At 40.7% G+C, this 27,336-nt stretch overlaps 2 protein-coding genes across 4 annotated transcripts in view; one reads left to right on the plus strand and one right to left on the minus strand.

Annotated features, from left to right (window-relative positions):
• LOC113440202 (NACHT, LRR and PYD domains-containing protein 12) overlaps positions 1–27,336 on the minus strand; it is a 432,514-nt gene that overhangs the window by 175,666 nt on the left and 229,512 nt on the right. The window lies entirely within an intron of this gene.
• The window catches only part of B4GALNT4 (beta-1,4-N-acetyl-galactosaminyltransferase 4), a 193,978-nt gene continuing 191,231 nt past the window's right edge, over positions 24,590–27,336 (plus strand). Inside the window, exon 1 of one of the 3 annotated variants that reach the window (XM_087919432.1) lies at positions 24,590–25,770. In XM_087919432.1, the coding sequence (XP_087775558.1) occupies positions 25,620–25,770 (151 nt within the window). In that variant the 5' untranslated portion in view covers positions 24,590–25,619. The remainder of the gene's footprint in view (positions 25,771–27,336) is intronic. The other 2 variants (XM_087919418.1, XM_026706455.2) reach the window with 2 other exon arrangements.

A 27,336-nucleotide genomic window follows, 5' to 3' on the forward strand; every position in this document is an offset into this window, starting at 1 on the left:
AATTGGTTATTTCACAATTGGATTAAGGTTTAGAAGAACCTGAAGATTTTGAATTGCTTAAAATGAGTAGGAAACTTACAGCTCCTGGTTCTTCAACTTCTACTTCTTCTTCTCCACCATCAGGAGGACAACATTCAATACAGACAATGTTAAAGCAAGAAAAAGAACAAGAAAAAGTGAGACTGCAGATGATTATGCAAGAAATTCAAAATATTCAAGCAAGATCAGAGAATATTGAAAATAGAATAGAGAACATCGAACAAAGAACAGAGAACATTGAACAAAGAACAGGGAAAATGGATGAAAAAGTGGAGAACATCCAACAAATGATGTTGAAGTATGATGAGAGATTCCAAAAAATTGAAGAAGATAAACAAAGAGACAAGAAGATTGGAGATATTGATAATAGATTAACGGTGGTTGAACAAGATAAAAGTGGTATGTTGAGATGGGAGATGGATAGATCAGAATTCTATCTTAGATTCCAAAACATAGAGGAAGAAAAAGGACAAAACTTAGCTGAGATAATGATAGAAATACTGGCTGAAGCTCTGGAAATAACTCAAGAGAAGATGATGGATGGAATAGATGAGGTTTATCAAGTTTTCACAAGATATGCAATGAGAAATAGCTTACCAAGAGAAGTTCACATCAGATTTACAAAGAAAGCCATTAAAACGCAAATATTGCAAGTGGCAAGAGAGAAAACATTGAAATATAAAGACAAGGAGATTGTGGTCTTGCAACAAGTACCCAGAAGAGTGAGAGAGATGAGAAGAGAATACTGATTCCAGCCAGTCACATGACCACCAGGCCATGTCCACCCAGTCACATCCACCACCTAAGCCACGCCCACAGAACCGGTTGTTAAAAATTTGAATCCCACCCCTGGCTGTATTCCCTTTGAAAATTATTCAGAAGGGCTGGTGTAAACATAGTGCTTTTCTCTGGTTTTAAACACATGCAAACCTGAAAAGCATTTACTTTCAGAGTCACATTAAAGCTGCATTTCTTCAATGATCTGTTTCAATAAACCAGACTTTTTTTTTCTGGTTTAAGCTGTGCCTCCTTTCATGAACAGCTGAGATGCAGGACACAAAGCAGTTTTCTAAATCAGATTCAAAGTAGGCTTATCATTAGTAAATTATACCTTGTCAGTGGGTTTGGTTCTTCTTTTCTTTTAATGTTTGTTCAATATTTTAATATATTATTTGTATGTGGCACACAATCCTTGGGGTTTCTCAAAACTGAATAATATATCCTTCCAGGGAGCTGCAAGTTTGGGGAACTTTCTATCTTAAACTCCTTTCCTATGTTATGGCACCCTCTTGTGTTTCCTATTTTCTATTACATAAACAAAAACATAAGGGTGCCATGATTAACATTCTTGGTTAGTTTTCCCAGGACATAATTCACTGTAGGTATAGGACAATTTGTTTATGGTGGAGATAGTGGTGGTTTTAATCCTACAACTATACTCACAAACCACAGCTAATGTGATCCAAACACAAAAAAGCAAATTACAGGATAAGGAAAAATACAGAAACATGAGTGCATAGTCAGAAGCAACAGTTAAGATGCAAAGCTTTTAGAAAAGAATGTCTATTAACTGATTATGCCAACAATCAATAAAAGGCTGTTTATTAGGACTGAAATTATATTCACATTAGTAATTTACACTACTGTTTACACTAGAATTTTTGAAGTTGCTATGCTTTCCCTTTGGATAAAATGGTGGAAATTGGATGGTGCAGCTGATCTAAATTGTGGAGTTCTTAATGCTTTCTGAGCTAGTAAGCATTGTTGTACCTAGTTGGGTAATAAAACATCAGCAAGCAAACACCCAATTTAGAGAGCACGAAAAATTCCCTAGTTCAACCCTCGTATTTCCTTATATTGTTCCAAATTAATATGCTATGATGCCAGTGAGAAAAACTGAATAAAATTACACTTCTGAAAATATAAAACAACATTCTCTGAATGCATATGTTATGAAGTTGTAAAATAGGAGGGCAACATTCTGGGGGTGAAAACATATGTTATGAACCATATGAGTACAGCTAAGTAAGTTGTAGACTGAAATTACAACTTCCTTGGGACTTGCAGAGACACATTCAATTAACCTGGGAGCTATATGTGACACTGAAATGGTAGATTATTTGATACCTACGATTTTGCCAGGAGACTTCTGAATATCTTCCCTCTTAGGAATGGTGAATACAACATCTGCATCAAAGGAAACTTTTAAGATATATGCACTGTGAAAACCATTCAGAAAACAAAGATACAGCATTATTTTGGCAGTATAATTGGTAGTGGGTTGAACTAGAATGTGATGGAAAGCCTAGAAATCTGAGATGCTTCTAGATAGCTAACAGATAACAGATAATCAGAGTTGAAAGGAACCTTGTAGATCATCTAGTCCAACCCCCTGCCCAAGCAGGTGACCCTACACCATTTCTGACAGATGTCCAATCTCTTCTTGAAAGTCTCAAGTGATGGTGCTCCCACAACTTCTGAGGGCAAGCTGTTCCATTGGTTGATTGTTCTTACTTCAAAAAGTTTCTCCTTATTTCCAGGTTAAATCTTTCCTTGTTCAGTTTCCATCCATTATTCCTTGCCTGGCTTTCAGGTGCTTTAGAAAATAGCTTGACCCCTTCCTCTCTGTGGCAGCTCCTCAAATATTGGAAGACTGTTATGTCTCCCCTGGTTCTTCTCTTCACTAGACTAGCCAAGCCCAATTCCTGTAACCGTTCTTCATATGTTTTAGTCTCCAGTCCCCTAATCATCCTGGTTGGTCTTCTCTGTACTTTTTCTAGAGTCTCAACATCTTTTTTATAGTGTAGTGAATGGATGCAGTACTCTAGGTATGGTCTTACTAAGGATTTATAGAGTGGCATTAGTACCTCACTTGATCTTGATTGTATCCCTCTCTTAATGCAATTTAGGATTGCATTAGCTTTTTCGGCTGTTGCTGCAGCACACTGCTGGTTGTCCACTAAGACTCCAAAATCCCTCTCCTAGTTACTGCTCTTGAGCCTGGTTTCACCCAGTTTATATGTGTACTATATGTGTAGTACTTAGCTACAAAGGGATACACATTCTGTTTGTTTGTTGTAAGTATTTCAGTTGTGGAGCAGAGGTGGTATTCAGCAGGTTCTGACCAGTTCTGGAGAACTGGTCGTGGAAATTTTTTAGTAGTTCAGAGAACCGGCAAATACCACCTCTGACTGGCCCCACCCCCATCTATTCTCTGCCTCCTGAGTCCCAGCTGATCGACTGGGTCTTCTTTTGTTGCCCTGCACAGGAGAATGGAGCTGGAAAGCAGGTTAGTGTGGGGGGAAGGGAATGGGGATTTTGCCGTAACCTTCCTCCAGGAGTGAGGAGGGAATGGAGATTTTACAGTATCCTTCCCTTGCCATGCCCACCAAGCCACACCCACCAAGCCATGCCCACCAAGCCACGCCCACAGAACTGGTAGTAAAAAACTTTGAATCCCACCACTATTGTGGAGGAATAGCAAATATGATAGTAGCTCACCAATATTGCCTTTCCCTTCCCATTGCACTTGTGCTCTTTGATTAGCCTGCAGAGCAGTGTAACATGGGTCAATGTCAGTGAAGGTTCAAAAGCCTTGAGTTCTTTTTCCACCTAAAGCTTGGAATTGTACCTTTATAATAAGATGTCCTGCTTGTAAGTGACAATCTCTCAACATCTTCAACAACATTATTGAAACACAGCAAACTCCAAGACCAATAAACACAGACCAAGACTCCCAACCAATCAGGATGAAGAAAAAAACATTCTGGCACAGCAGTAGGCTAGCACCAAATTTAAAACTGAAACAACTGTAAAAGTCTGACTCACAGACAAACACAATACAGAAGCCTGATGATGGCAGATGAGATTCTGCCGAAACGTTGCTTCAATTTTAAAAGCACAACTATAATGACGTGGGAAAATACCCGAACAAAGCTGAATACTCTCTCTCTCTCTCTCTCTCTCTCTCTCTCTCTCTCTCTCTCTATATATATATATATATATATATATATATATATATATATATATATATATACACACACACACACACACACACACACACACACACACACTAGAGAGAGAGGAGAGAGAGAGAGAGAGATGCTATATATCTATATAGATATAGAGCAATGTCCTCCAATATAGAGCAATGTCTGCATATCAGACATTAATACAATTGAGTGAGTCCAGAAGTATTTCACAAGAAGAGTACTACACTCCTCTGCTCACAACAGAATACCCTATATCACCAGGCTTGAGATTTTGTGCTTGGAGAACCTTGAACTACGCCACCTACAGTTAGACTTAACGTAGCACACAAAATTATCTGCTACAATGCCCTACCAGTCAGTCAATGACTACTTCAGCTTCAACCGCAACAATACAAGAGCACACACAGATACAAACTTAATGTAAACTGCTTCAAACTTGATTGCAGAAAGTACAACTTCAGCAACAGAGTGGTCAATGTGTGGAATGCACTACCTGACTCTGTTGTTACATCCTCTAACCCCCACTCCTTTAACCTCAAACTATCCACTATTGACCTCACCCCATTCCTAAGAGATCTGTAAGGGGTGTGACTAAGTGCACTGTCGTGCCTACTATCCCTGTCCTATTGTCCCCATTTATTCGTACCTATTTCCTGTATTCTTACTCATGTTTATACTTATATCTATTATCTTGTAAGCGATTGACAAATCAAATAAATCAATAAAATAAATTTGGAGTTTGTGGCCCTGATATCAGTCCTCCAGGGTAAACCATAGGAAATGCAAGGCTACATTGACAGAATCTTGCAGATTCTGTCAGTGTAGCCTTTCCACAAGCTTCCTACCACCAATTTTAAACATGTGATTAATTAGGGCTGTTCCTAAGTTTCTTCCTCTGACAATTAAGTCATTCGGGGCTCCTCCCTTTCTTGTCTGATAGTTTCCTAGGCAGCACCTTCATCCCCCAGGTTATCATCCCATACCATTACACTTGATAATGCAAAATAAAAACAATTTTTGATTCTGAATAAAGTTTTATCTCCTGTTCAGAGATGGTTTGCAATTTGGCAGTCCTCCTAGACGCACAACTGCAGCTCAAAGAGAGCAGGTGGCAGTTGTGGCTAAGACTGTATATCTTGTGTGCCCTTCAAATCTGTTCTGGATTTAGAAAATTCTGTTCATAGTCACTCATATTTTAGTTACCTTCCATTTAGATTACTACAAGATGAAAGTGAAAAAACTGGACTGCATCTTAAAATTAAAAAAAAAATGCTGACAACCACAGAGAACACACAGGTTAGAGTGCAGATTGACAATGAAACTATCAAAACAATAAAGGAATTCATCTTCCTGGGCTCTAAAATCAAACTGTAATGCCCTGGCATAAATAACATCTCAAAGAGTAAAGACATCAGTGCCTCACAACCAAGTGCAGATTAGTTAACACAATAATTTTACCAATTGTAGCTTATGGCTGAGAAACTTGGACTCTGAAAAAGGCAGGTAGGAGAAGGGTGAATGACTTTGAACTATGGTGCTGGAGGTAGCTATTACACATCCCACAAACAGCAAAAATAACAAGTCCTGGATTGACCCTCACCAAAAATATCCCTTGAAGCCAAGATTGTCAAAACAGAGGCTGTCCTACTTTGGTCGTGTCATGAGAGCTGACTCACTGGAAAAGTCAATCATGCCGGAAGTGATCAGCGGAAAAAGGAAAAGGGGCTGGCTGGACACTATAAAGCAGGGGTCTTCAGACTTGACAGTTTGAAGACTTGTGGACTTCAACTCCCAGAATTCCTCCTCCACTCATGTCAGCTCAGAAATTCTGGGAGTTGAAGTCCACAAGTTTTAAACTTGCCAAGGTTGGACACCCCTGCTATAAAGGATGATGCAGGGATGACCATGGTGGATCTGAAGGAGACAGTGTGAGACAGAGGGGCATGGAGAGTGCTGATCCCTAGAATAGCCAAGAGTCAGATATGACTGAATGGCTGATGATGCTGTACATAGGGCTGTCCAAAGACCATACATTTTCTTCTGTAGCACTGAGGGCACCTTTTGGTGGATCAGAGTGTCAAATGTCTAACCTGTGTCACCCCTACAATGTCCTGGCATGTCATCTTTGACACACATCATAGATTCACCATCACTGTCCTCTATTCATCTTTCTGTCTGACCAGCTCAAACAGAGTTAATTCCCTTCCAGTCCCATCCCTACAGGATGTGGCCATGTGGCAGAACCTCAGAAGCAAGCTTTTGGGATAGTCTTTGTACTTCCCTCCCAGGAGATATTCAGCCAGCTCCATCTCTGCTGGGATTTAGGAAACCTGTCAGGACTTCTTTGTCCCCTCTAGTACAGGATGCATATGCTCTGACTGAAGATGGGATTCATCATGGCATAACATTTGCTATGATTTAGTTTTTACATTTTTGATTTGGATTTTTTTAATGTGTACTTGGGTTTCCCCCTCTTTCCTTGCTGGGTGCTTTTTTATGTAAAGATTCCTCGTACTTCTGTATCCTCCCATAGCTTAGCAGTCTAGCTGAGAACACAGAAAGCTGAATTCCACATCAGAATGAGAATACTAACTCATTTAGTTAATTAAAGTTAATCTAATTCAAGTCTTTTATAATGTACATTAAGATTAAAGAACTAAATGAAAAGAGAAGACAATTGGAAAAAAGAAAAGAAATTTTCTTCAGGCATTAACTCAACAATTACTTTCCCAGGAATTAACACACATCTACATCCACATCTGTACACAAGGATACAATAGAGGTAGAACAAAATTAGCATCAAGATACCAAAAGCACAACTCAGATCTTTAAAATAAATGGACAAAAAGATCCTAATCCACACTGGCTCCATTGTGGTCAATGGCTTGTGCTCCCAACCCCATTCTCCCAACCTCCAAAGCCCAGCTCATCTTCTCACAGAGTGATTGTTGTGTGAAAAATAGAAAGTAGAAAGGAGTATCAGGTATGTTCATTGTCTTGAATTATTTATAAAAATAATAAAAGCAGAATAAAAAAAAACATTTTAAAAAGGCAGGTAACAATGAATAAGATGGAAGGTGAACCCTTTGGTGTGATGGATCAGCACATATAGTAAAATAACGATTTAAAAAGCAGTCAAACAGCAAAGAGAAAGGAGAGCCATTGTTAACAAAACATGTGTATGTGTGTGAGAGAGAGACAAGGAGAGAGGAAAACTTTCCCATCCATTATTATTTGTGCAGAATCTGAACTCTTTAGGCTTTGGTGATTTCTGCCAATTCTAGGTTGGCAGGCTGAGTTTAAGTTTCCTTTAATTCTATTGGGGCTATATTGGGATAGGGTTTCCCCTTACTTTACAGCCTCTTTCTTTGTCTTCTGAAACAATTGCAAGCCAGATAGGTTCCAGCCAGTGGTGATATTCAGCAGGTTCTGACCAGTTCTGAAGAACCGGTAGTGGAAATTTTGAGTAGTTTGGAGAACTGGCAAATACCACCTCTGACTGGCCCTGCCCCCATCTATTCTCTGCTTCCCAAGTCCCAGCTGATTGGCTGGGTGTTCTTTTGTTGCCCTGCACAGGAGAACGGAGCTGGAAAGCAGGTTAGTGGGGAGGAGAGGGAATGAGTTTTTGCAGTAACCTTCCCCCAGGAGTGGGGAGAGAATGGGGATTTTGCAGTATCCTTCCCCTGCCATGCCCATCAAGCCACACCCACCAAGCCACACCCACAGAACTGGTAGTAAAAAAGTTTGAATCCCACCCACCACTGATTCCAGTCCCTCCTCCCAATAATATTCAGACAGCCTTCCAATCTCTTTTATATAGCCTTTGGAGCCACTGGGTTCAAGCGGCCAAAAATTGGTCACATGACTTCCTGACATTCTGAAGTAGAAACTACCCCCAAAAAGGTGAAATCTCAAAACAGCCGTTAAAATGTCATAAAATAAAGAGGAGCGGGCAGTCAAAAATTCTCAATTCCCATAACAGCTCTGAGCTTTGGAAAAGTATCTTGAAGCTTTAGTTAACCTTTCTTCCCCTTTTCTTTTCCCCTCAGTTTTCTCTCCTGAAGAGAGATTTGCAAATGGGGCTTAAAGGGGGGAAAAATGTTAAGCAGCCCCTTGTTTTCTTTCTTTCTACTACACGTCAGACTCTTCCCTTTGATTGCTTGGAGCTCCTAATGATAATCTGGATTTACAGGTTAAGATCAGTCATCAGTTTTGGAGCAGAGTTTTAAAAACAAAAAAGGTGATGCTATCCAAAATCCATTTAGAAATTAAGATTTTGGAGACATACCATTGATCTCTTCTGTTGCCTTGGTTTTTGCTTAATACACTTTGAATAATTCAGACATTTTATTTCTGTGTTAGGACCTGGCAGTCTCAGACAGTTATAAAGGAATACTTGTTGGTTATACTTGACACACTCAGTCATGAAAACTGTCACAGCAAAAGGAAGATGCATGCTATTCATATATTTCTAAGGTGAAATACAGCTAGTATGAGACAATTATTTTCCTCATATAACAATCCTGGGCACTCAGTAATGAATTATCTCATTCTAAAATGTTTTTCTACCCACTGTACACAGAGCAATTCTTGCTTATGTAACAAAAATGCCAGCATAAAGTAGAAAAATAATTATGTAACCAAGTAGCCAGAGCAGAACAAAGTAAGATAAAGATAACAAGGTTGCTATGTGAAACAACTTTTCTGTTTTTAGCTAAATAAACTTTCGGTTAACAAATTTTCTTTAGGGCTTGCTTTAGGTACAAATTTAATTTTGTTCAAGACATCTCAAAAGTAGATTTAAGTCAACTTTCTACCCTCTCTAATTTCACAGTTGGGCTTAACAGACATGCCAAATAACTCAGCCCATTTCATAAGGAAAGGTACATACAGTACAGTGTTTGTGCAGTTGCTGCTAATAACCAAGAGATGGCACTAATATTCTATTATTGAGCATGAATGCACATCAGATTGGGAAAAGCTAAGAGTTCATTCTCTATTTTTCTGGAAGAAGAGAAAATGTAAAGAGCACACTTTTATTAAGGTATATAAATGGTCTAGTTTCTGTTCAACCAGATGTTAACGTAGTTGCTTTAATCATTCTTTGAGGGAGGTCAACCCAACATAAGCTTAGAATTCCAATATCCCTCATTCCCCTTAGAGGACTTTTAGAGATATCACCAAATCTAATTATCCTTGTCTGGCCTTGGATAGAATTGGATAATACTCAGAAAAGAGACTTTCAGAAAATAACATGACTAGACTGGGAAGCAGCAAAAACTTTCAGTAGGTAGCAATAGCAAAACCAGTGTCAGAAAGAGGGAGGGAGAGAGAGAGGGAGAGAGAGAGAGAGAGAGGGAGGGGGGGGGAGAGAGAGAGGTGTCTAGTTAAGGCACAAAATCAGGAGACCATGAGTTCCCATCTCACTTAAGACATGAAAGCTAGCTAAGTAATTTTGAGCCAGTCATACTTCTCAGCCCAATTCACCCACAGGATTGTTGTTGTGAGGAAAATAGAAGGAAGAGTATTAGATATGTTCACCACCTTGAGTTGTTTATAAAAAGAAATAATAAAGATGGAAGATAAATAAGAAGAAAACCATAGACAGGTCCATGTGCTTTTCTTCTTATTAGCTGAAGTCACCAAGAATTGAGCCTGACTTGAAGGATATTTCTCTTTTATTTCAGCAGAAGATTAAGTTTTCTTTTCTCTGTTTATTATTCCAACTTCAGATTTTGCCTGCTATACTTTCAAAGACTGAGAAGGGGGCAGTACTTAGTCAGGGACAGGGCTGGCTCAAGAGTTCTGCTATCTATTATCTGAAAGCAAAGATTAGTATTCCCATCAACTCAAAATACCAATTCATGAAGCTTATCACCTTTAATTTTATGACTAACCCAAAAACATTTTTAAAAGAGCTGACAACCACTCTTTCTCTTCACAGTAAAAGATACAATAATAAATTAACAAATTGCTGTCCTTTCATAATAGCCAAACAACTGAATAAACAGCGCATTCATCTCAGAGTCTGCTCTAAGAATACTGACATCACAATAATGGGCATCTGAACATTTTTGAATGAATATCTAACTTGCATTTTCAGTAAGAGTCAAAAGTGGGAGGGGAGAAATTAGATCTAGTCTTAGAATGTCACCTTATCAATTAATATTTAGATTAGAAGTCTCCCTCTGGGCAATATTCCAAACCTTATTTTTCACAGGAATTGAAAGTGGATGATGGAATATGTGAATGAAGGCTGAGACCAGGGTTTTTCTCTTGGCAAAGGTTTCGTCAAGTCCAATTTGATATTTAGTTGCTGTAGGGATAATTCCGTGTCATTTCTTAGAAACAATGCAGAATTGGTTTCTCCTTGCCTTCTAGGATTTCTTTCATTTGTTTGCTTACCTCCTAGTCTCTCTGACAGCTTGCTATTCCCCAGAGATCTCCCATTCAAGTTTTAATCAGGCCTGACCCTGTTTAGCTTCTCAGCTCACAAAGGATTGGCCAGATGCTGCTGCCTGATGGAACTTCCACTTCTTCTGAGGCTGTATTTTAATTTGTGGCCACACAAGAAAGTAGAGGCAGAATTTATTTTGAAAATGTTAAATGCTGCCTCAATCCAGTCAGCCGCTATTGGCATAGGTCCAGATGCAGGACTGGAGGCACTATACTAAAAGGAAAATGATGCTGTGCTGGCAACATAACATAAAGAGAGAATTTCAGCATGAGTGGTGGAGACCAGAGACCATGAGGAGCATAGCAGAGAGTATGTCAATGAGCATCTTGGTGTGATTGTCTTTCAGAAGATGCTGAATGTTAGTTCTAAGTTCAGATGATAACTTTTGCTTTTGACAAAAGGAAACGTGACCAAGAAAACAGGCTGCGTGCAGCATTGTAATCAACAGTATCCTGTGTTACTGTAGAAGAGAGAGACTGGCAAAGGCAGAGGGAGGAGTTAAATGAGACATCAATTTAGAATCCATATGTAGCTACAAGAGGAGGAAGTCCAGCCTGCTTTGAATGCTGTTGATCCTTACTAAATTTTACCCTGGTGCAATTCATTAGTATAGGCCTCAGCAATAAATCAGTAGATTTGAACTTTCATATATAAACCTGGTTGCTTGCGCCTGACAGTTACAGTTCTAACAGTTTCATAAGCTTGTCTTTGGGAATAAGGCACATTTACATCTTTCTTTTTTGCTTTTCCTATTTTTTTTCTTGTCTGATTCTCAGAAACTGCCTGGAGAAATCCTTTCAGTTTTCTTGGCAAGGTTTTTCAGATGTGTTTGCCATTGTCTCCTTTCTATAGCCGAGAGAAAGTGACTGGCCCAAGGTCATCCTGATGGCTTTGTGCCTTAGACAGGAGTAGAACTCAAGGCCTCTCAGTTTCTACCCTGATGACTTAACTCCCACGCCAGACTGGCTCTATCAAAAGTTTTCTTATAATATGGCACTATTCTTAGTATGTTCACTTTCCAATTGCATCTTTTATGTCCAATGATGCCTGATGCCTTAGTCACTCTTTTTCACTGATGCATTCATTTGTTTCAACAAAACATGTTCCAAGAAAACATGTATTCCTGGGTAAAACCAATATTTAGAAAGAGATCTCTAGCAGAATCCAGAAAATTATATGGAGATTAATCTCCTTGTTTTCTGTTGCAAATCACTATTAGAGATAAAAGTAGCAAGCATTTATGCTTTGGGGGTTTAAGAATCACTGTGACCTCCACTGAGATCAGTCTTGTTCTTTCTAACTTTTAGTTATTTGAAAGTGCCAACAGACCTGCATTTCAGTTTTCAAAAGGATTTTTACAAAGTTTTTTCTGTAGCAGCCATAACTTCGAAACCAGGTCATAAATAGCTTTTGAGTAGGGGGTCCATTGTAACCTTGAATGGTTGCTAAGTAACCAGTCATAGGTCAAGGACTAATTATATGTAGTGTAGATCTGTTTCATGTTAATGCCCATTTTTGCCAACATTTGTGTCTTGTCTTCTAGTGTAATATTGCTTTTTCCCACCTGTTTTTTTTTTACATATGAATTGGATGGTATACACATTATTATTATTTTTTCTTCTTCTTCTTCTTCTTCTTCTTCTTCTTCTTCTTCTTCTTCTTCTTCTTCTTCTTCTTCTTCTTCTTCTTCTTCTTCTTCTTCTTCTTCTTCTTCCTCCTCCTCCTCCTCCTCCTCCTCCTCCTCCTCCTCCTCCTCTCTCCCCTCCTCCTCTCCCTCACTCCTCTCAGCATAAACTCCATTTACTAGATAGCATACCAAAACATCAGAATTTATTAAAAAGAGTAATATCAGCAATGATTTGATTTAAATATTTTATTTGATTAAATAGTATATATATACATACAAAAGCCCATCAAATTTTCAGATATATTCAAAGTCACCTGATATAATTCACCTCAACTAAGTTATCTGGCAATTCAATAATTCCACTGAAAGAAATGAATTGATAAAAAAAAACCTGAATCAAAATCTTGCACATAATTTCTACAACAGCTTTCTTCCCAGTGGAAAACTCATATTTTGTTATATTATGGGTAAAACCATCTCCAGAAAGTTGAAAGGCAACTGACTTTCTGGGTGGTTGTTGTTGTTGTTTTTGAAGACATTTTGCTTCTCATCATTTCAGCTCATCATTCTCTTGAGACCCGAAGAAGCTTCTTGGATGAGAAGGGAAATGTTTTCAAAGAAAAACCAGAAAGTCCAGTTGCCTCTTGAAAAAGCACCTTTGGGATAACCATGACTTGGATGACTGAGAATCTCCATATACATTTTTGCCATTGGTTTTTAGATGCTCAAGCTTGATGCAGATTAACTTCTACTGCTCAGCTATCCTCATCATATGACAGAGAGTAGTAAAAAGGGGTAATTTACTGTCTAGCCAAAGTTTTCCATTGCTTATATGACTGCACAAATAATGTCTAAGACTCCATAGCATTAATTTTAGTCCAGTTGAAACAGAACACACTTTTAATGTTTTTATATTTATGACTTCATTCTATTGTACGCTGCCCAGAGTTGTTTTGTTCAGGGAGATGGGTTGCATACAACTATAATAAATAAATAAATAAATAAATAAATAATGATAATGGAACGACCAACTGACAAAACTATTCTCTCTGCTAAAGGCTCATCCTTATGGCCCATTAATCAAAGCATGAAAATGTCGCACTATTTTAGACAGTGTGGATCTTCATGACTTCATGAAATGCTTTGTTAAATTTATTCCTGAGATCTTGGCTTTTCTTGGCTTCGGCTTCTGTACACCTTCTTGGCAATTATCCACTGTCTGTTCAGATCAAGTTTGCTTTCTTCTGCTTTTTAGTCTTTGGAAATTTATTTTCACATTAATTCTTAACAACCTTTTTTTACTTCATTCCACAGTTCCTCTGCGTTTCCATCAGTGAGATTCAGAACTTCAAAGTGATTCTTGATGTTCTCCTTGACAATGTGGGTATATGTTCAAGATTATATTGTAGAAACTGATTGTCTTTCTTATCCACTTTAGCTTGACTTGAAATTGCATCTGAGTAGTTTGTAATATGTTATACTGTCAGCCTCCAATCACATCTCTGATGTTATAACTAAGCCCTTTCACCTCCTTGTGACAGTATTAATAGTCAGTTTCATTTCTGTGCACTTTATCTGGTGATGTGCATGTATGTAGGCATTGTTTCAGTTGTTTAAAGACTGTAATGAAGAAGTAATTGGATTGGCAGAAACTGATAAATCATTCTCTCATTTCACTTGTTTCCAAGGTGTACAGTCCAACTATATTTTCCTTGCTGCATCCAATTTTATCATTCCATTATCACAAGCAGCACACCTTGCTTGAATAAGTTGTCAATTTCAGATTGAATTTGACCACAGTACTCTTCAATTCCCTTTTTTTAAATGAGTGACTGGAGCATAAATTTGGATAGTCATCATATTAAAATATATAATATGCCACAAGTCTAATTAATATTATTTAATTATTGAGTACCTGGTAGGCAAATATAATATTTGCTACTTATTTTCTGATTATAAAAGCCACACCATTCCTTGTTTTTCCTGTCCTGAGTAATAAACCATATGATCTTCTGACAGAATGTATCCAATTCAGACATTAGAGTGGAAAAGACTTGTGTATAAAATTTTAGTCCAAGAATAATAAAGTGGCATGGAGGGGATCCCATATGGTACCTGTGAGAACTGTATGTTCTCAGAAAACAATAGTCGTACAATTGAGGATCTGGGAGAGAGCGGGGCCTTGCACAACTAAAGGGTGACAACTATTACTTGACAGATTCTGTCTACAGGATGGCTATAATACAGTATAAAGTCAGCAGTTAAATTTCAGGAGTATGAGAGGGCATCTTATTTGTTTGGTAATCAAAATTACTTTTAAAAAATAGATACCATTTTGTGCAGAAGAGATTGATGTAGAACTGTATCTATATCTGCACAAATATTTTTGTATGCTTCAGTCCCTGATGTTGTGAACTAATGTGCTCTGTATCAGTTCTGTACAAGTAGTCCTCAACTTACAACAGTTTAATGACCATGAGAAGTTACAATGGAACTGGAAAAAGTGACTGATGACCATTTTTCACGCTTATGAAACATTGCAGTGTCCCCATGGTCATGTGATCAAAATTCAGATGCTTGGCAACTGACTCATATTTATGATGGTTGTAGTGTCCCAAGGGTCGTATGATTTCTTTTTGTGACCTTTTGACAAGCAATCACTTAATCACTGTGTTGAGTGTGTTGCTAACTTAACAACTGCAGTGATTCACTTAACAAATGGGGCAAGAAAGGTTACAAAATGGGACAAAACTCACTTAACAAATCTTTCGTTTAATAACAAAAATTGCCAGTCAAGGAGTTTCATATGGTAGTACTGTAATTCTTAAAAAAATATTATGATTTTTTTCTGATGATTCATCTTTACCCTGACTCATCGATGCTCTCAGAGCCAGTATCATGGAGCTGCGACTCCCATTGTTGTTTGCAAAATGAACTATGGGAAGCTATTCCCCCCCGCCCCCGAAGAATGAAATATTTTGAGGAATCTTTTTTTTTAAAGGCAGGATAAAATATTTCCCCTAAAAGAGAAATAAAAATCTTAAGGGAGACAGAAACTCAGAGACCCAGCTCCCTGCCCCCAAGCAGATACTGAGTGGGGCAACTTTTAGAAATGCAGATTTGGTAATCCCTGCAATCCCTCCCTGCAGCAAAGTCTAAACAAAGGCAGATTAACCCTCACCCAAGAACCAAAACAGGGCAAAGCCATTAATTATTGCATCACCCTCAGAAACTTCAACCAGACTTAGCTCAGACAACCTATAGAGCCAGCTATGATCCCTACATAGCTCCTGCAATAGCCAATAGAATACATGTTCTTGCACAGGAACAGGAAGCTCAAGTGCAAAGCCGAAGACAAGGTATAAAAACCTCTCACTCTTAACTCCATGCGATCAGCTGCCCAGAATCACACGTGCTTGGTGATTCTGCTTCATCAATAAATGGATGCTCCTTCCAATCCCTCCAGCCTCCATTTTGTCTCCGGTGCCTTTCTCCTGGATTGGAACTGAACCAGATGGACATTTCTTCCAGCAGAACCATGCTTATTTATGTTGAGGGTTAGCTCTATTTTGCCTACTTCGTTTCAATTTGTCAACACAGAGATGGCTGCTGTTATTGTACATTGCTAGTCAGCTGCATATTCTTGATGACTGTTCACTGGCTAGTTCCACAGGCTGCTGGCCACAAAGCCAAAACTGGAATGTGATCACCTGCTGACAGCCCACTTCTGCATCTGTAATCTGTAATCTGTCAGATGGGTTATTTTTGGACATGGCTCTGGTACTGTAAACTTGTGGCCAGTAATAGTCCAATGGACATATGACAGATACAGACAAAGTGTTGCCAGGACCATAGGAAAAGGTCCTCCCACCTGCCCAAGCTCCCTTTGGCCAGACGCAGCATTCTAAGCATCTGTCTAAACTCATCCAATCTTTCCCCATATTAAGGAAAGTGGGTGATGCTTGTTTTTCCCACTAATAAGGACACCTGGTGGGAAGGGAAACCAGCCAGGGATCTTTACCAAGTTCTTTCCTTCACATATTTGCTGCAATAAATAAATGAGCATTGCACTCTGTGCCAGCTGTGTTATGGTGAGAGAATAAGGATCTGCAAGAGGGACCAATAAATTTATGTGGGAAGACTTTTCTGCTGGGGCTGGAAAACAACATTTTAACTCAGGCTGTCTGGAAGGAGCTCTAAAGGCTGAGAAAGACGGGCAACTTCAGGCTCTGTAAAAGGAGTCAGAGGTGGGTTATCAAGTCCCTTGCACACCGTGAGAGGCAGAGTGGATTTACATAGCCGTTGTTTCCACTGCAAGGTGTTAATCACAGTAGCATGCGCTATCTCAGCTCCTTTAGTGGTTCATCAAGTATTCAGGTAAGAGGCTTGAATGGTTTGAAAAACCTTAAATACAGATTGGACATGTTGAAATACAGGAGATCTGCCACAAAGTGAACAGCAATGCATCCACCTAGCGCCAACAAAAGGGTTAGATTTGGCTCCATTCAGAATTAAAGACCATCCATGGAATTCATCATCAGCGTGTTGCATGTTATTAACGCTGTTTCCGAGCAGTTCAACATCAAACCATAAGAAGGGCACAGGAACTCCTGTCCCTTTTCTCCCCCTCTCTGCTGCCAGGCAAAAAGGAGAAAGAAATGGCATCAAAGCCAGGCAGCTTTTATATAACAGAAGAGGCTCTGGAGAAATGGCTGTTCAATCAATTAAGCCGCTGAAAATGTCAACAGTGGAGAAAAGCAACAAGAAAGAAAGCAAAAACCGTTCTTAGCATCTAGCCAACCTATTGATTGCTGGTTGGAGGGGAGAAGTTTTCACTTGGTTAAATGGAATTTTAGGGGGCAGCAACGGGGAGCTGAAAGAAAAAGAAGGTATCCGTTTACCAACAGGGACTGAATGTGTCCACACAATACAGCCTTGATTAATTTAACCGACTTCACTGAATTGATGCTACTTTGTGGATTCACACAATAATTCCTGAACCTAACAACCGCACTGTTCATAAAATATGGTAAGCCCAAACAACAAGCCATATTATGGCTTAACGTACTGGTTTAGTTTATTTTTATTTTGCCTTCCTTATTTTTACAAATAACTCAAGGCATCAAACTGGTGGAAGAAATAAATGTCGATCTGGGTTCAGTTCCAAGTGGGAAGAAAGACACTGGAAACACGGAGGCAGCTTGGAAGGATGGTTTGATGATGAAGCAGAACCACCAAGCACGTGAGATTCTGGGTAGATGACCACATGGAGTAGTAGAGAGTGAGATATATTTATACCCTCTCTTGGGCCCTGCTAGATATGTATCTTATTGGTTGTCAGACTCCCAGGGGGCTTTGCAGGGGTCCAGCTAACCTTGTAGGCTCTCTGTGTCCCAGGCTTGTTGAATCTTGCTGGGTGATGATGTAATGAAGAGGCTTGTGTTCTGAAAGGGTGTTGGGCAGTTCCTATCATGGCTGAATGGCTTTGTCCTGGTTTGGATCTTGAGTGAGGGCTAATCCTATCACCCTGGAGCTGAAGGCCTTTTGTCTTGTGGATAAGATGGCCCAGTCTTTCTGGGGCTATTAATAAAGGTGGGGGCTGCTTTCCAAGACCATGTTTCTCCTTTTCTCATCCAGGGAGGTAGAATATTCTGCCTTTTTAATATTTCCTAGGCTATTTCATTCTTCTAGGAGAGCGGGTGGGTGCTAACTTTCTACAACACTGACTCTATAAACCACTTAGAGAAAGCTGTAAAGCACTGTGAAGTGATATATAAGTGTAAGTGCTATAGCTATAGATATGGCCAGATATAGATCCAAGTGCTTGATCTCAAACACTTCCTACTCCCACCTACCCCATGGACTCTAAGGCGGAATGCCTTTAAACACCCCCCCAAAAAAAATCAGGGCCTCCTTACCTTCAGCTGGTGGTTCTACTGCAGGTGGTCTCCTATCTAAGTACTAACCTGGTTTGATCTTGCTTAGTTTTTTAGTTACAAAAAATGCCAAAATGAATGTACTGCCATTTTAAATGGACGGCTAGTATCACAATGGCTAATATCACAATGATACAAAGACTTTGATAATCAGGGTTTCTTCATATATCCTTTTTTTTTTTTATTAGCAATAGGTATGACTATGATTGAGCATTTTGTTGGCACTGAATTATAATGAATTATTTAATAACTGGTGTTAAAATACTGATGTGGATGTTAACATAGTCACTCAACAATGAGATGGACAGAATATAAATTTAATAACTAACTTCTGACTGAATATTCCACCTGAAATCTGACATAATAGATAGCATTCAAAATAAAGAGATTATAGATGTACTGTTATTTAGGCAACTCTGAAAATAATGTTCATGTTCCCCTGGAAGGCTAATCTAGAATTCCTGATATGATTGTGTCCCATATCTCTGGGGACATATTTCTAACATGTAAACCAGGTTGATTTGGAGTATCTGACACACACTCTTTGATAGCAAAAGGAAAAAATAACACATATTTTGTGAAAATTAGTAGACCTTTTCATTGATACATGTAATACATATCATTATCTTTCAACTCAGTTAATATTTTAAAAGCATGGTGCTTTTTCTAAACCATTGTCTGACTTGCTGGTTCCATAAATATCAAAACACACCCCGCTGCCATTTCACAAAAATATCACTAAGGGAAGGAACAGGAACCTGAGCGTTAATGTCAACCTCACCTTTGTTGAAGCTGTTATTTGGACTGTTATTGGTAAGCCTGCAGGAATTATAGGCTGGCACCTCCGACTTGTACTTGGCTAATTTTAAGAAAAACATTAACATCAGAGAAACAGAGAGAAAAAGAGAAACAGAACAGAAACTTGCTATTATTGATGTTGCAATAATGGGAGTACAGTGTTAGTTACAGTTCTGAGGAAAGGATTTAATAATAGTTAATAATACACCTTTTTTCATTGATTCCCTAATTTAAAAATGTATGGTAGAGTTTATGTAAAAAGCCTTATGTCTATGCATTTATATATGTTTATATTTATAATTGCATACATTAGTATTTGCTTTAAGCCAATTGCTTTTGTCTTTATTTTTGTATTGGGATTATTATAGGGTTATGAATATAATAATGCTTCTTTTCTGAGCCTCATTATTGGCTGATAACATTTATTTTGGACAAAATGAGACTAGCATTACTTCTCACTAGCAGATTTGCAGATTTGTTTAAACTAAATTAGGGAGGATTTGGCAGATCACTACTATCTCTCCAAATCAATGAAATTGTACGTGTGTATATACAGTATTATACATAGATACAAATAATATGTGCACATTATTTCAAGAAATGATATGTATATATTATTTCAAGATCACTTAGGATTTATAGCAGTCCTTGCCACTACTAAATTGCTTATCTAAATTGATTTAAGTGCAGTATTCGGTTGAAACAAGAACAAATTCTCATTCTAATGATACTAACCATTAATCATTTGATAGAAAGTTTGTACGCGCAGATTTTAGCTGTAAATACATTGCACTGATTTAAATAGGGTAACTGTCAAATAGACATGTGTAGGATTGCAGCCTTAAATAGAAAAGTGGGTAAGGTGTTTTGCTCAGGGAAAACTAAGGGGGAAAAGCTGCAGGGGACTAGGGAAGAAAATATTAAAATAATAAGAATGAAACCATTTATTCAGAAAAGTTAAAAAAATAAAAGTCAAATGACAAAAAGCAAAGGGATGGATCGGATGCATTGGATTGAAACATCTAATGTATTTTTAAGTTTGACCCCACAGATCTCAGGTACGTAGCTGAGTTTCATGCTTTCCTTACACGAAACTAAGATTATTCCTATTTGTTTCAGTTCATTAGTTCTTTTAACATTACATGGATTTAATAGGAGCATAGGTAGTATGAAAATATGAATTAAATCTGGGTTTTCATTCTGCACAACTTCTAATTTGTGAACACTGCTAGCCGAAGTGAATAAAACAGGATCTAAGAAATACTAGATTTGCTTGTACATATATGAAAAACCAAAGCCCTGCCAAGAAATAAAATTATGTATGGGCATATTTGGACTTGAATTTATTTATTTCCTTTTGAAGAAACAACAAAACCAACTCCTTACTTCAAGAGAAATTCAACACAACCATTTTACCTTTTGGAAAGTCTTGGCCAATCAGATGGGACAAGAATCTAAAATACAGATGACCAAATCCCTAGAACCCGTCCCATTTGTTTAGGACTAATAGGATCAAAGTCTTCCTAGATAACCAAAGCAGAATGAGCCAGAATGAACCTCGGTCACCTTCATAGAACTCGCTTCAAGGCTGAAGTCCAACTTGGAGTGAATCCATGAGACTTTATCTAACTTAGGCCTAGCATGTTCCTCACAGTGACCATGTAGATAATCCTGAGCCCTTTCTGTCCAGGTGTTTCAGCACCTTCACTGCCATGAGATAGATCTAATAGCATGTCTATTTCATGCTTGGTTGAGTCCAGTCCTGGGAGGAGGGAAGAGGGGAACTGGGTTGTGCGAACTGGTGCACAGCTCGAATTGCGTGAGCGGTGGGCTGGAGTGCTTGCATACGAATGCCTGCCAGCGTGCCACTTGCGCAAGTTGAGCTGTGCCCACCTGCACATTCCAGCCAGCCACTCACACAGCCCAATTCTGATTAGGCCATGGCCCAGGGGTTGGGGACCCCTGATCTAGGAGTCTTTTCAGCTGTTTCAGCTCCCTCAGCTGGTCTCTAAACTAGGAGGCTTCAGGTTCCATGGGAGGACAGAGGCTGCATGCTATAAAACCCCTGCACCCTCTCATTCCAAGCAGTAAGCAGGGCTTCAGATGGGTCATGAGCACACTTCCAGGAACAACCCTAAGCTCCCTCTGGAACCTAGTAGGGTTCTTCATTTGCCGAAGGTGGACTGATCTAATAGGTCCAGCCTCCTGCTGAGGGGCTTGCATAAGAGAACTGCAGAACTACTAGAGTGTGATCTGACCATGTCAGGGGAGCAACAGAAGTCTTGCCCAACTGTATGTGGCCATTACTGTGGCAAGGAAACCAAATAAGGTGCTTGACTGTTGTCATGTATCAGATCCTCAATGGCCTGTGAAAGGCCCATGGTTGCCATATTGACTATGAACTCTCAAGCTGTCTCAGACTCTGTCCCTAAAGAAGCCAAACTTAAGTCCCCCAGCCAGGACCATCCTCAGGAACACCACCAACAGCCTGGCCACAGAATGGAGATGCTAAGATAGGTAGATTGGTATCAGCAGAGAAACAAGCATAATAGCAACAATATCAGTGAAACCCTAGAGCCCAACCTAACAAGCAGGGTCTCACATCCATTAATCTTCAGACCAGGGTCCCTGAAACCCCACAGAGAATCTTGGATAACCATAGCCACTCCCCCCACCTCCGTCTTGACTTCTTGGTTGATACCACACCAGAAACCCAGGTAAGCCCATCTCAAAAGAAAACCCACCCATGTCGAGCCAGAATTTGATAATACCCACCAAGTCAACCCTTTCATCTGTGACCATAACACAAATGACTCATGTGTTCTTTCCCTAAGTCTGTCCCACTCTATCCAAGCAAAAAAAACCCTATCTCTCTTGGGGTCATCTTGGTTCTGGGGGTGATTTTTGCTCATGTACTTTCTGCTTCCAGCTTTCCCTTACAGCAACTTCCACAACCAGTATCTACCTCCTGCCAGACATTTCAAACCAACCACTTTTCATCAGTCTGTCTCACCAATATCAACAAGGTGTCCCCCTGCCCCCGAGAATATCCTTCTTTGGCTCACCACCCAGGTTTGGTGGCCATCAGCTCTTGCCAAGAAAACACTTTTACCAAAACAAAACCTAACAACCCCAGTCCATATTACCTGTCTTAGTCTATCAGGTCTGAGGATAAAATCTGAAAGGTCAGCTCACAAAAACGTCCAGGGTTAGAGAAGAAGAGTCTCCATAGGCAAACTATCTCCCTGAAGCTCAGATCTTATCATCAAGATGTTCCTTATTTTTAAATGAAGTGTAGGTAGGTGCAACTTATTTCCATTATTTCTGGTCCTTGTTTCTATGGCAATGGAAAATGATTCTTGACCATCTTCCTTAAGGTACCTTTTAATGTATTTGAACACCAATATCACGACTCCCCGTTTTATGTTTTCCAGATTGAAGATCCTTCAGCCTGTCCTTGTGTCCTCAAGTCCCTGTATTAAGCTTGTTGCCCTCCTCTGAACATGATCTAAACTGCCCCTTCTCCAAAAGGGATGCCAGAGTTGTCCACAAAAGTCCAGATATGATCTCAGTTATGCAGAAGAGAAAATAAGGACTATGTATTTTTTTTTTTTGGTACGGCATTTCTTCTGGTGCTATTCATGACTGCAACAACCATTCTAGAAGCTGTCTCACACTGCTGTTTTTACTGTCAGTTTATCACCCAAGTCCTTCTTCATTGTACTGTTTCCAAGCCATGTGTGCTCTATATTCCCCCCACCCCTGAATATAATATCTTAAAATTCTCCCTGAAATTTTGTTCTCTCAATCCAATCTTCCAACCTGTTCAAATTATATTACAGGCTCACCAGTCTTCCTCAGTATTAGCCAAACATTCCTGTTATCCAAAAATCTGATAGGCATCCACCAATCAATCTTGTAATCCAGATCACTGATAACAACACTGAAGAATTCTGGCCCCACGATGGCCTCATGGATGACACGATGAGACCCACTGGTTGTGATTGGCCATCTTGATGTAAAGCTAGCAGTGATTTTTCTAAACATGGTTAGCTAGCCAGATGTGGACCTATCTTATTATAGTGCCAATGCAAACCACACCATTACAGTCCATCAAAGAGAATATTACATGGAACCTTGTCAAAACTTTGCTGAGATCAAGGCAGATGATAGCTAGAGTGCATTCCCCTGCTAATAATGAATTACCTTGTCAGAGAAGGATTTGTCTTACATGACACATAGCAAGTCTTCAAATTCCATACAAACAGTCTGCGTTATCATCTGCTTTAACACCTTCTCAGGTATTATGTTAGCTCACTGATAGGTAATTACTGGGATCATCTTTCTTCATTTCTAGAAGAAGGGGGCCAAGTTTGTTCTTCTGCGGTGCTCTGGTATCTCCCTTATTCTCCAGATCTCCTCAAAGATAATGAACAGATCTCCTTAGAGCTCTTCCACCAGTCTCTTCCATATTGTATTGTGCATTTCATCAGGACATAGGGGCATAGCCATTCAAACTAGCTAGAAGAGTGTTTACCACATAATTTTTGACTTCCTTCCTTACCTGTTGTGTTCATTCTTAGTCTAAGATACTCAAATCATCATTTGGGGTGTGTGTGAAAAGACAAAGGTGAAATAGGAATTGAGTTCCTTTGCTTCGGTTGGCCATCTGTGAAAATTCCTTCATCTAGAATGAAGAGCAATCCCAATGCCTCTTTTTACTTTCTTTTGCAACTGACATCTTTGAAGAAAACCTTGCTTTAACACAGGTAGTCACAGTTCCTCCGCGTTCATTTGTTATTCCATTCTAATCTATTCTTTGCTAAAATCCATTGTCAAATCAACAGATGTTGAGTTGGCCTCCAGAGAAAGCCATGGCTGCTTACAAAACAGGCAGGGCAATATCAAGGACAGAGGAGAAACCATAAAATATTTACTGGGGTCCTCCTGAGAACACCTTGACTGCAACAGTTTTCAGCTGACCCTGATCTTACTCGGCATTTATGAAATCAGAATGGGGAGGGCAATCTAAATTAGACATTTCAGAACAACTCTTGCCTATGCCACTTTTTACAGCACGCAATAACCAACAATAATTGAAGTCAATTATCGCAAATTAATTTCTGAAGAGCTGTAGCAAAGCAATTTCCTTGATGATTCAGAAGGATTTTCAGAAGCAGATTGAAGCTCTGATGGGCATCCTTGAAACCTCTCAGGTTTCAGAGAATTTGACTTGCCCATATCAAGAGAATCAATGGCTGAACTCCACAACAGAACTCTTTACTGTTGGGATACATCCGTTTCTGGCATTCTGCCACCAGGGAAGCCAACCACAGTTTCACCTGCAGCCATCTCAAAGAAGGACGCCAGCATCCTCAGACTTTTACCATCTTGGAAAAAATCTTGCTCCCTTCTCATAGAGTACCAGCTTGCATCTGCTGGGAAGATACCATCCCTCACGAAGGGGACGCCCTAGTAGGGTTGTAAGTGGCATCTGAAACGAACAATACACAGAAAAAGGGAAGATTTTTTTTTTCTCCCCGAAGCTAGAGCAGCCAGATTTCTCTTTCAAGATGTAGATGGAAGGCCTGGGAGGTTTGCAAGAGAATGATGGCAGCCCTCCCCTCCCCCGCCCCCCAAATATATCATTCCCCTCCTTTGCCTAGGCAGGCACGGAATCCGCTCCCCAGGTGGATGTTTGCACGTTGGCGTGGAGATGAACGCCGCTCACAGCCGAACCTCGCCTTTGACCCGCCTCCTGAGCGAGAGGATTGGGCGGATCGAACAAAACGGGGTTGCCATTGGGTCCCGTCGGGCTGCCCATCTGGCCGCCCCGTTTCAAGGCTCGGTTGCATCACAGCGTGAGGATGCTGCTCTCTTCGAGCCCCAAAGCCAGAGAGCAGCGACGGCGAAGAGGCGATGATGCCGCCAGGGCATCGCTGGGAGCCGCGCGCGCAAGACGGCAATAGGAAACGCGGCAGCTCCGGCTTTGCATCCGTCACGAAAAGCCTGTAAAAGTGCCAGGCCGAGGAGCCGCAATAATTCGAGAAAGAGGCTTAAAAGCCGGGGGACTGGGGAGAAACTCTCTGGGCAGCTTCTCTCCCCTCCATTCATTGCCTGCCGAGGACGACATTCTTATTAGCCCGGTTGCGGGGCGGGGATTCCGGGCTGCTTTTCCCCATGCACAGAGCCTCAGGTAACCGGAGGTGTCGGCGAGGGAGCGAGCTGTCCATTCCCGCGCCGCTCGGTCGCTCGCGGTCGGAGGGAGTCTCCTGCTGCCTGGATGCCTTTGTCCCTTCCCGCCCGGAGTTGGTTGGAGGCGGCCGAGCTTTTTTGGGGGGGAGAGCATTAAGACCCCCCACCCATTCCCTCATCCCCTGGAGGCAGCTCTCGGGAGCATCCCCTTCCTCCTCCTCCTTTTCCTCCTCCTCCGATCGGCAGCCCTTTCGGCTGGACAGCGCCGAAACGAAGTTTGCGCGCCAGTCCGGGGACGCCAAAGTTGCTGCTGCTGCTGCCGCCGCCGCCGGCGTTGCAGGTAACCCGGCCAACACAGCCGGCGACCGGCGGGGGAGACAGCCTAGTGCTTTTGCCTTCGGGACAAAATGAGCGGCGAGGGGGCGACGCGGAGGCCGGGTTAGGGGCTGACCCCTCGCGTCTGTCGCCTCCCTTCCTCTCTCCCATTCATCCTCCCGCGGGAAGGACGGCTCGAGCGCCCCAGCTCAACCCCCCGGGGGTAGATAGGACCCCCCCCCGGGCATGCTGCCTGGAGGATGCTGTGGTTCCCGGTGAAGAAGATCCGGAAGCAATTCAAGTTGCTGCTGCTGCTGGTGCTGCTCACCTTCGCCGTGTGGTTCACCTACCTGCACATCAACCTGGTGCGCCAAGGCAAGGCGCTGCGCTTGCACTTCGCCTACGGCCGGGGTAAGCAAAGTGGGCGGTCCCCTTCCTTCCCCTCCCCCACCCCGCCACTTCCCCCACTTTCGACGCCTCCGCTTTCTTTCCAAGGCGGTCGGGGAGCCGGCTCCCCCAGCTTGCTTGCTTTGCTTGCTTTGCTTCCTTGCTATTTCCCCAACTCTCCAATCTCCGGCGCTCTCCTTTGCTTCCCTTCTCGGCGTCTCTTTTGAATTTAAATATTGAGCCATCTGTAGAAGAGTTGCACAAAATCGTGCCCATCCTGTCTACAGTGATTAATCTGGAATAACACCAACTCTCATCTAACAGCCATAGGGCAGGGATATTTGCAAAGCAAGGAAGGGAGTGCTGTCATATGTTAGGGTGCATACGTGGATTCAAGGGTAGCAATTAAGCATTCTAAATGATCAGCTACTTTCTCAAAGTGGCTTGTCTTTGAGTTTTGCATGTCTTTCTACTCTTTTCTTTCCTGTCCTTTCCCTTTGATCCATTAACGAATCAGTATCTTTAATACCCCAGAAAGGAATATTCAGAGCATCCTCAATAGGATTGGTACCTGCTTGTTATCCAGGAATGCTGAGCATCTAACTTCTGAGGCTGCATTATTATTTATACATGTATATAGTCTCCTTTGCAGGATAAGGCAGTGAATCACCTGTTTAGATTCTGGCATATTTGGGAAGACAGTTTGGTGTACTAGACTGGGAGCTGTGAGATTGAATTATTGTCATCTCTGAAGTAATAATACCAGCTGGATCACTCTGGGCCAGTCATTCTCTCTCAGTGCTAGGAAGAAAGTACTAGCAAAAGCACTTTTTTATTGCCAGGAATATTGGCAGGAAAACCACATAGACAACCATGTGGTCACCAGGGTTGATTTGAAAGACCAAAACTCATAGGTGGGAAACATAATTTGAGAAATAATGAAGTCAGATGGTTTGGTTGAGGAAGAGCTATCTATTAAACCACTAGGTATTTTATTTTATTTTTAAAGCTTGCATGATTGTAAGATGCCCTTTTTGAAAAAACTTCCGAAAATGTATGTGTGTATATATGTCAGTAAATGGTGGCATTTCATAGCAATGACCTGAATTGATCTTAGTTCAAGGGCTCGAATTGATCTCAGTTCAAGGGCAACTGTCAGATTTTTATTTCTATCAACCTTGATCTGCTAAGGGGAACATTCTCCCAGTTGCTGAGAAGCTTGCTTTTTTAAAAGCAGGAAAACTCTTGCAAACTCTGCAGCCCAACCCTATGCAGGTTTATTCTGAATCCTCCAAAATGTTAAATTGGATTTTCTCCTATGTGAGTCAAGCTAAGTTTGCAGGTTTCATTTCCCCAACTGAGTTCGGAGAAGCCCACAGAAGAGCTTCTGTGCACTTAACTGATTCCAGAACTGAGGTCAGGCACTTGGCTACAATTTCCAACAAGCCGTCTGAAATCCTCCAGGTCTTTAGTCTTCGTGGCGAAATGTTTGTAACAGCAGCTCAATATTTCTTTAGAGCTGGACTGAATAATGATTTCTGAATCCAGCACACAGAGCTCTACTGTATATTTTGGGGGTGGGGAAGGAAT

Source organism: Pseudonaja textilis, chromosome 1 (assembly GCF_049901715.1).
Source record: "Pseudonaja textilis isolate UNSWEBS1 chromosome 1, rPseTex1.2, whole genome shotgun sequence".
Classification (NCBI taxonomy): Eukaryota; Metazoa; Chordata; class Lepidosauria; order Squamata; family Elapidae; genus Pseudonaja; species Pseudonaja textilis.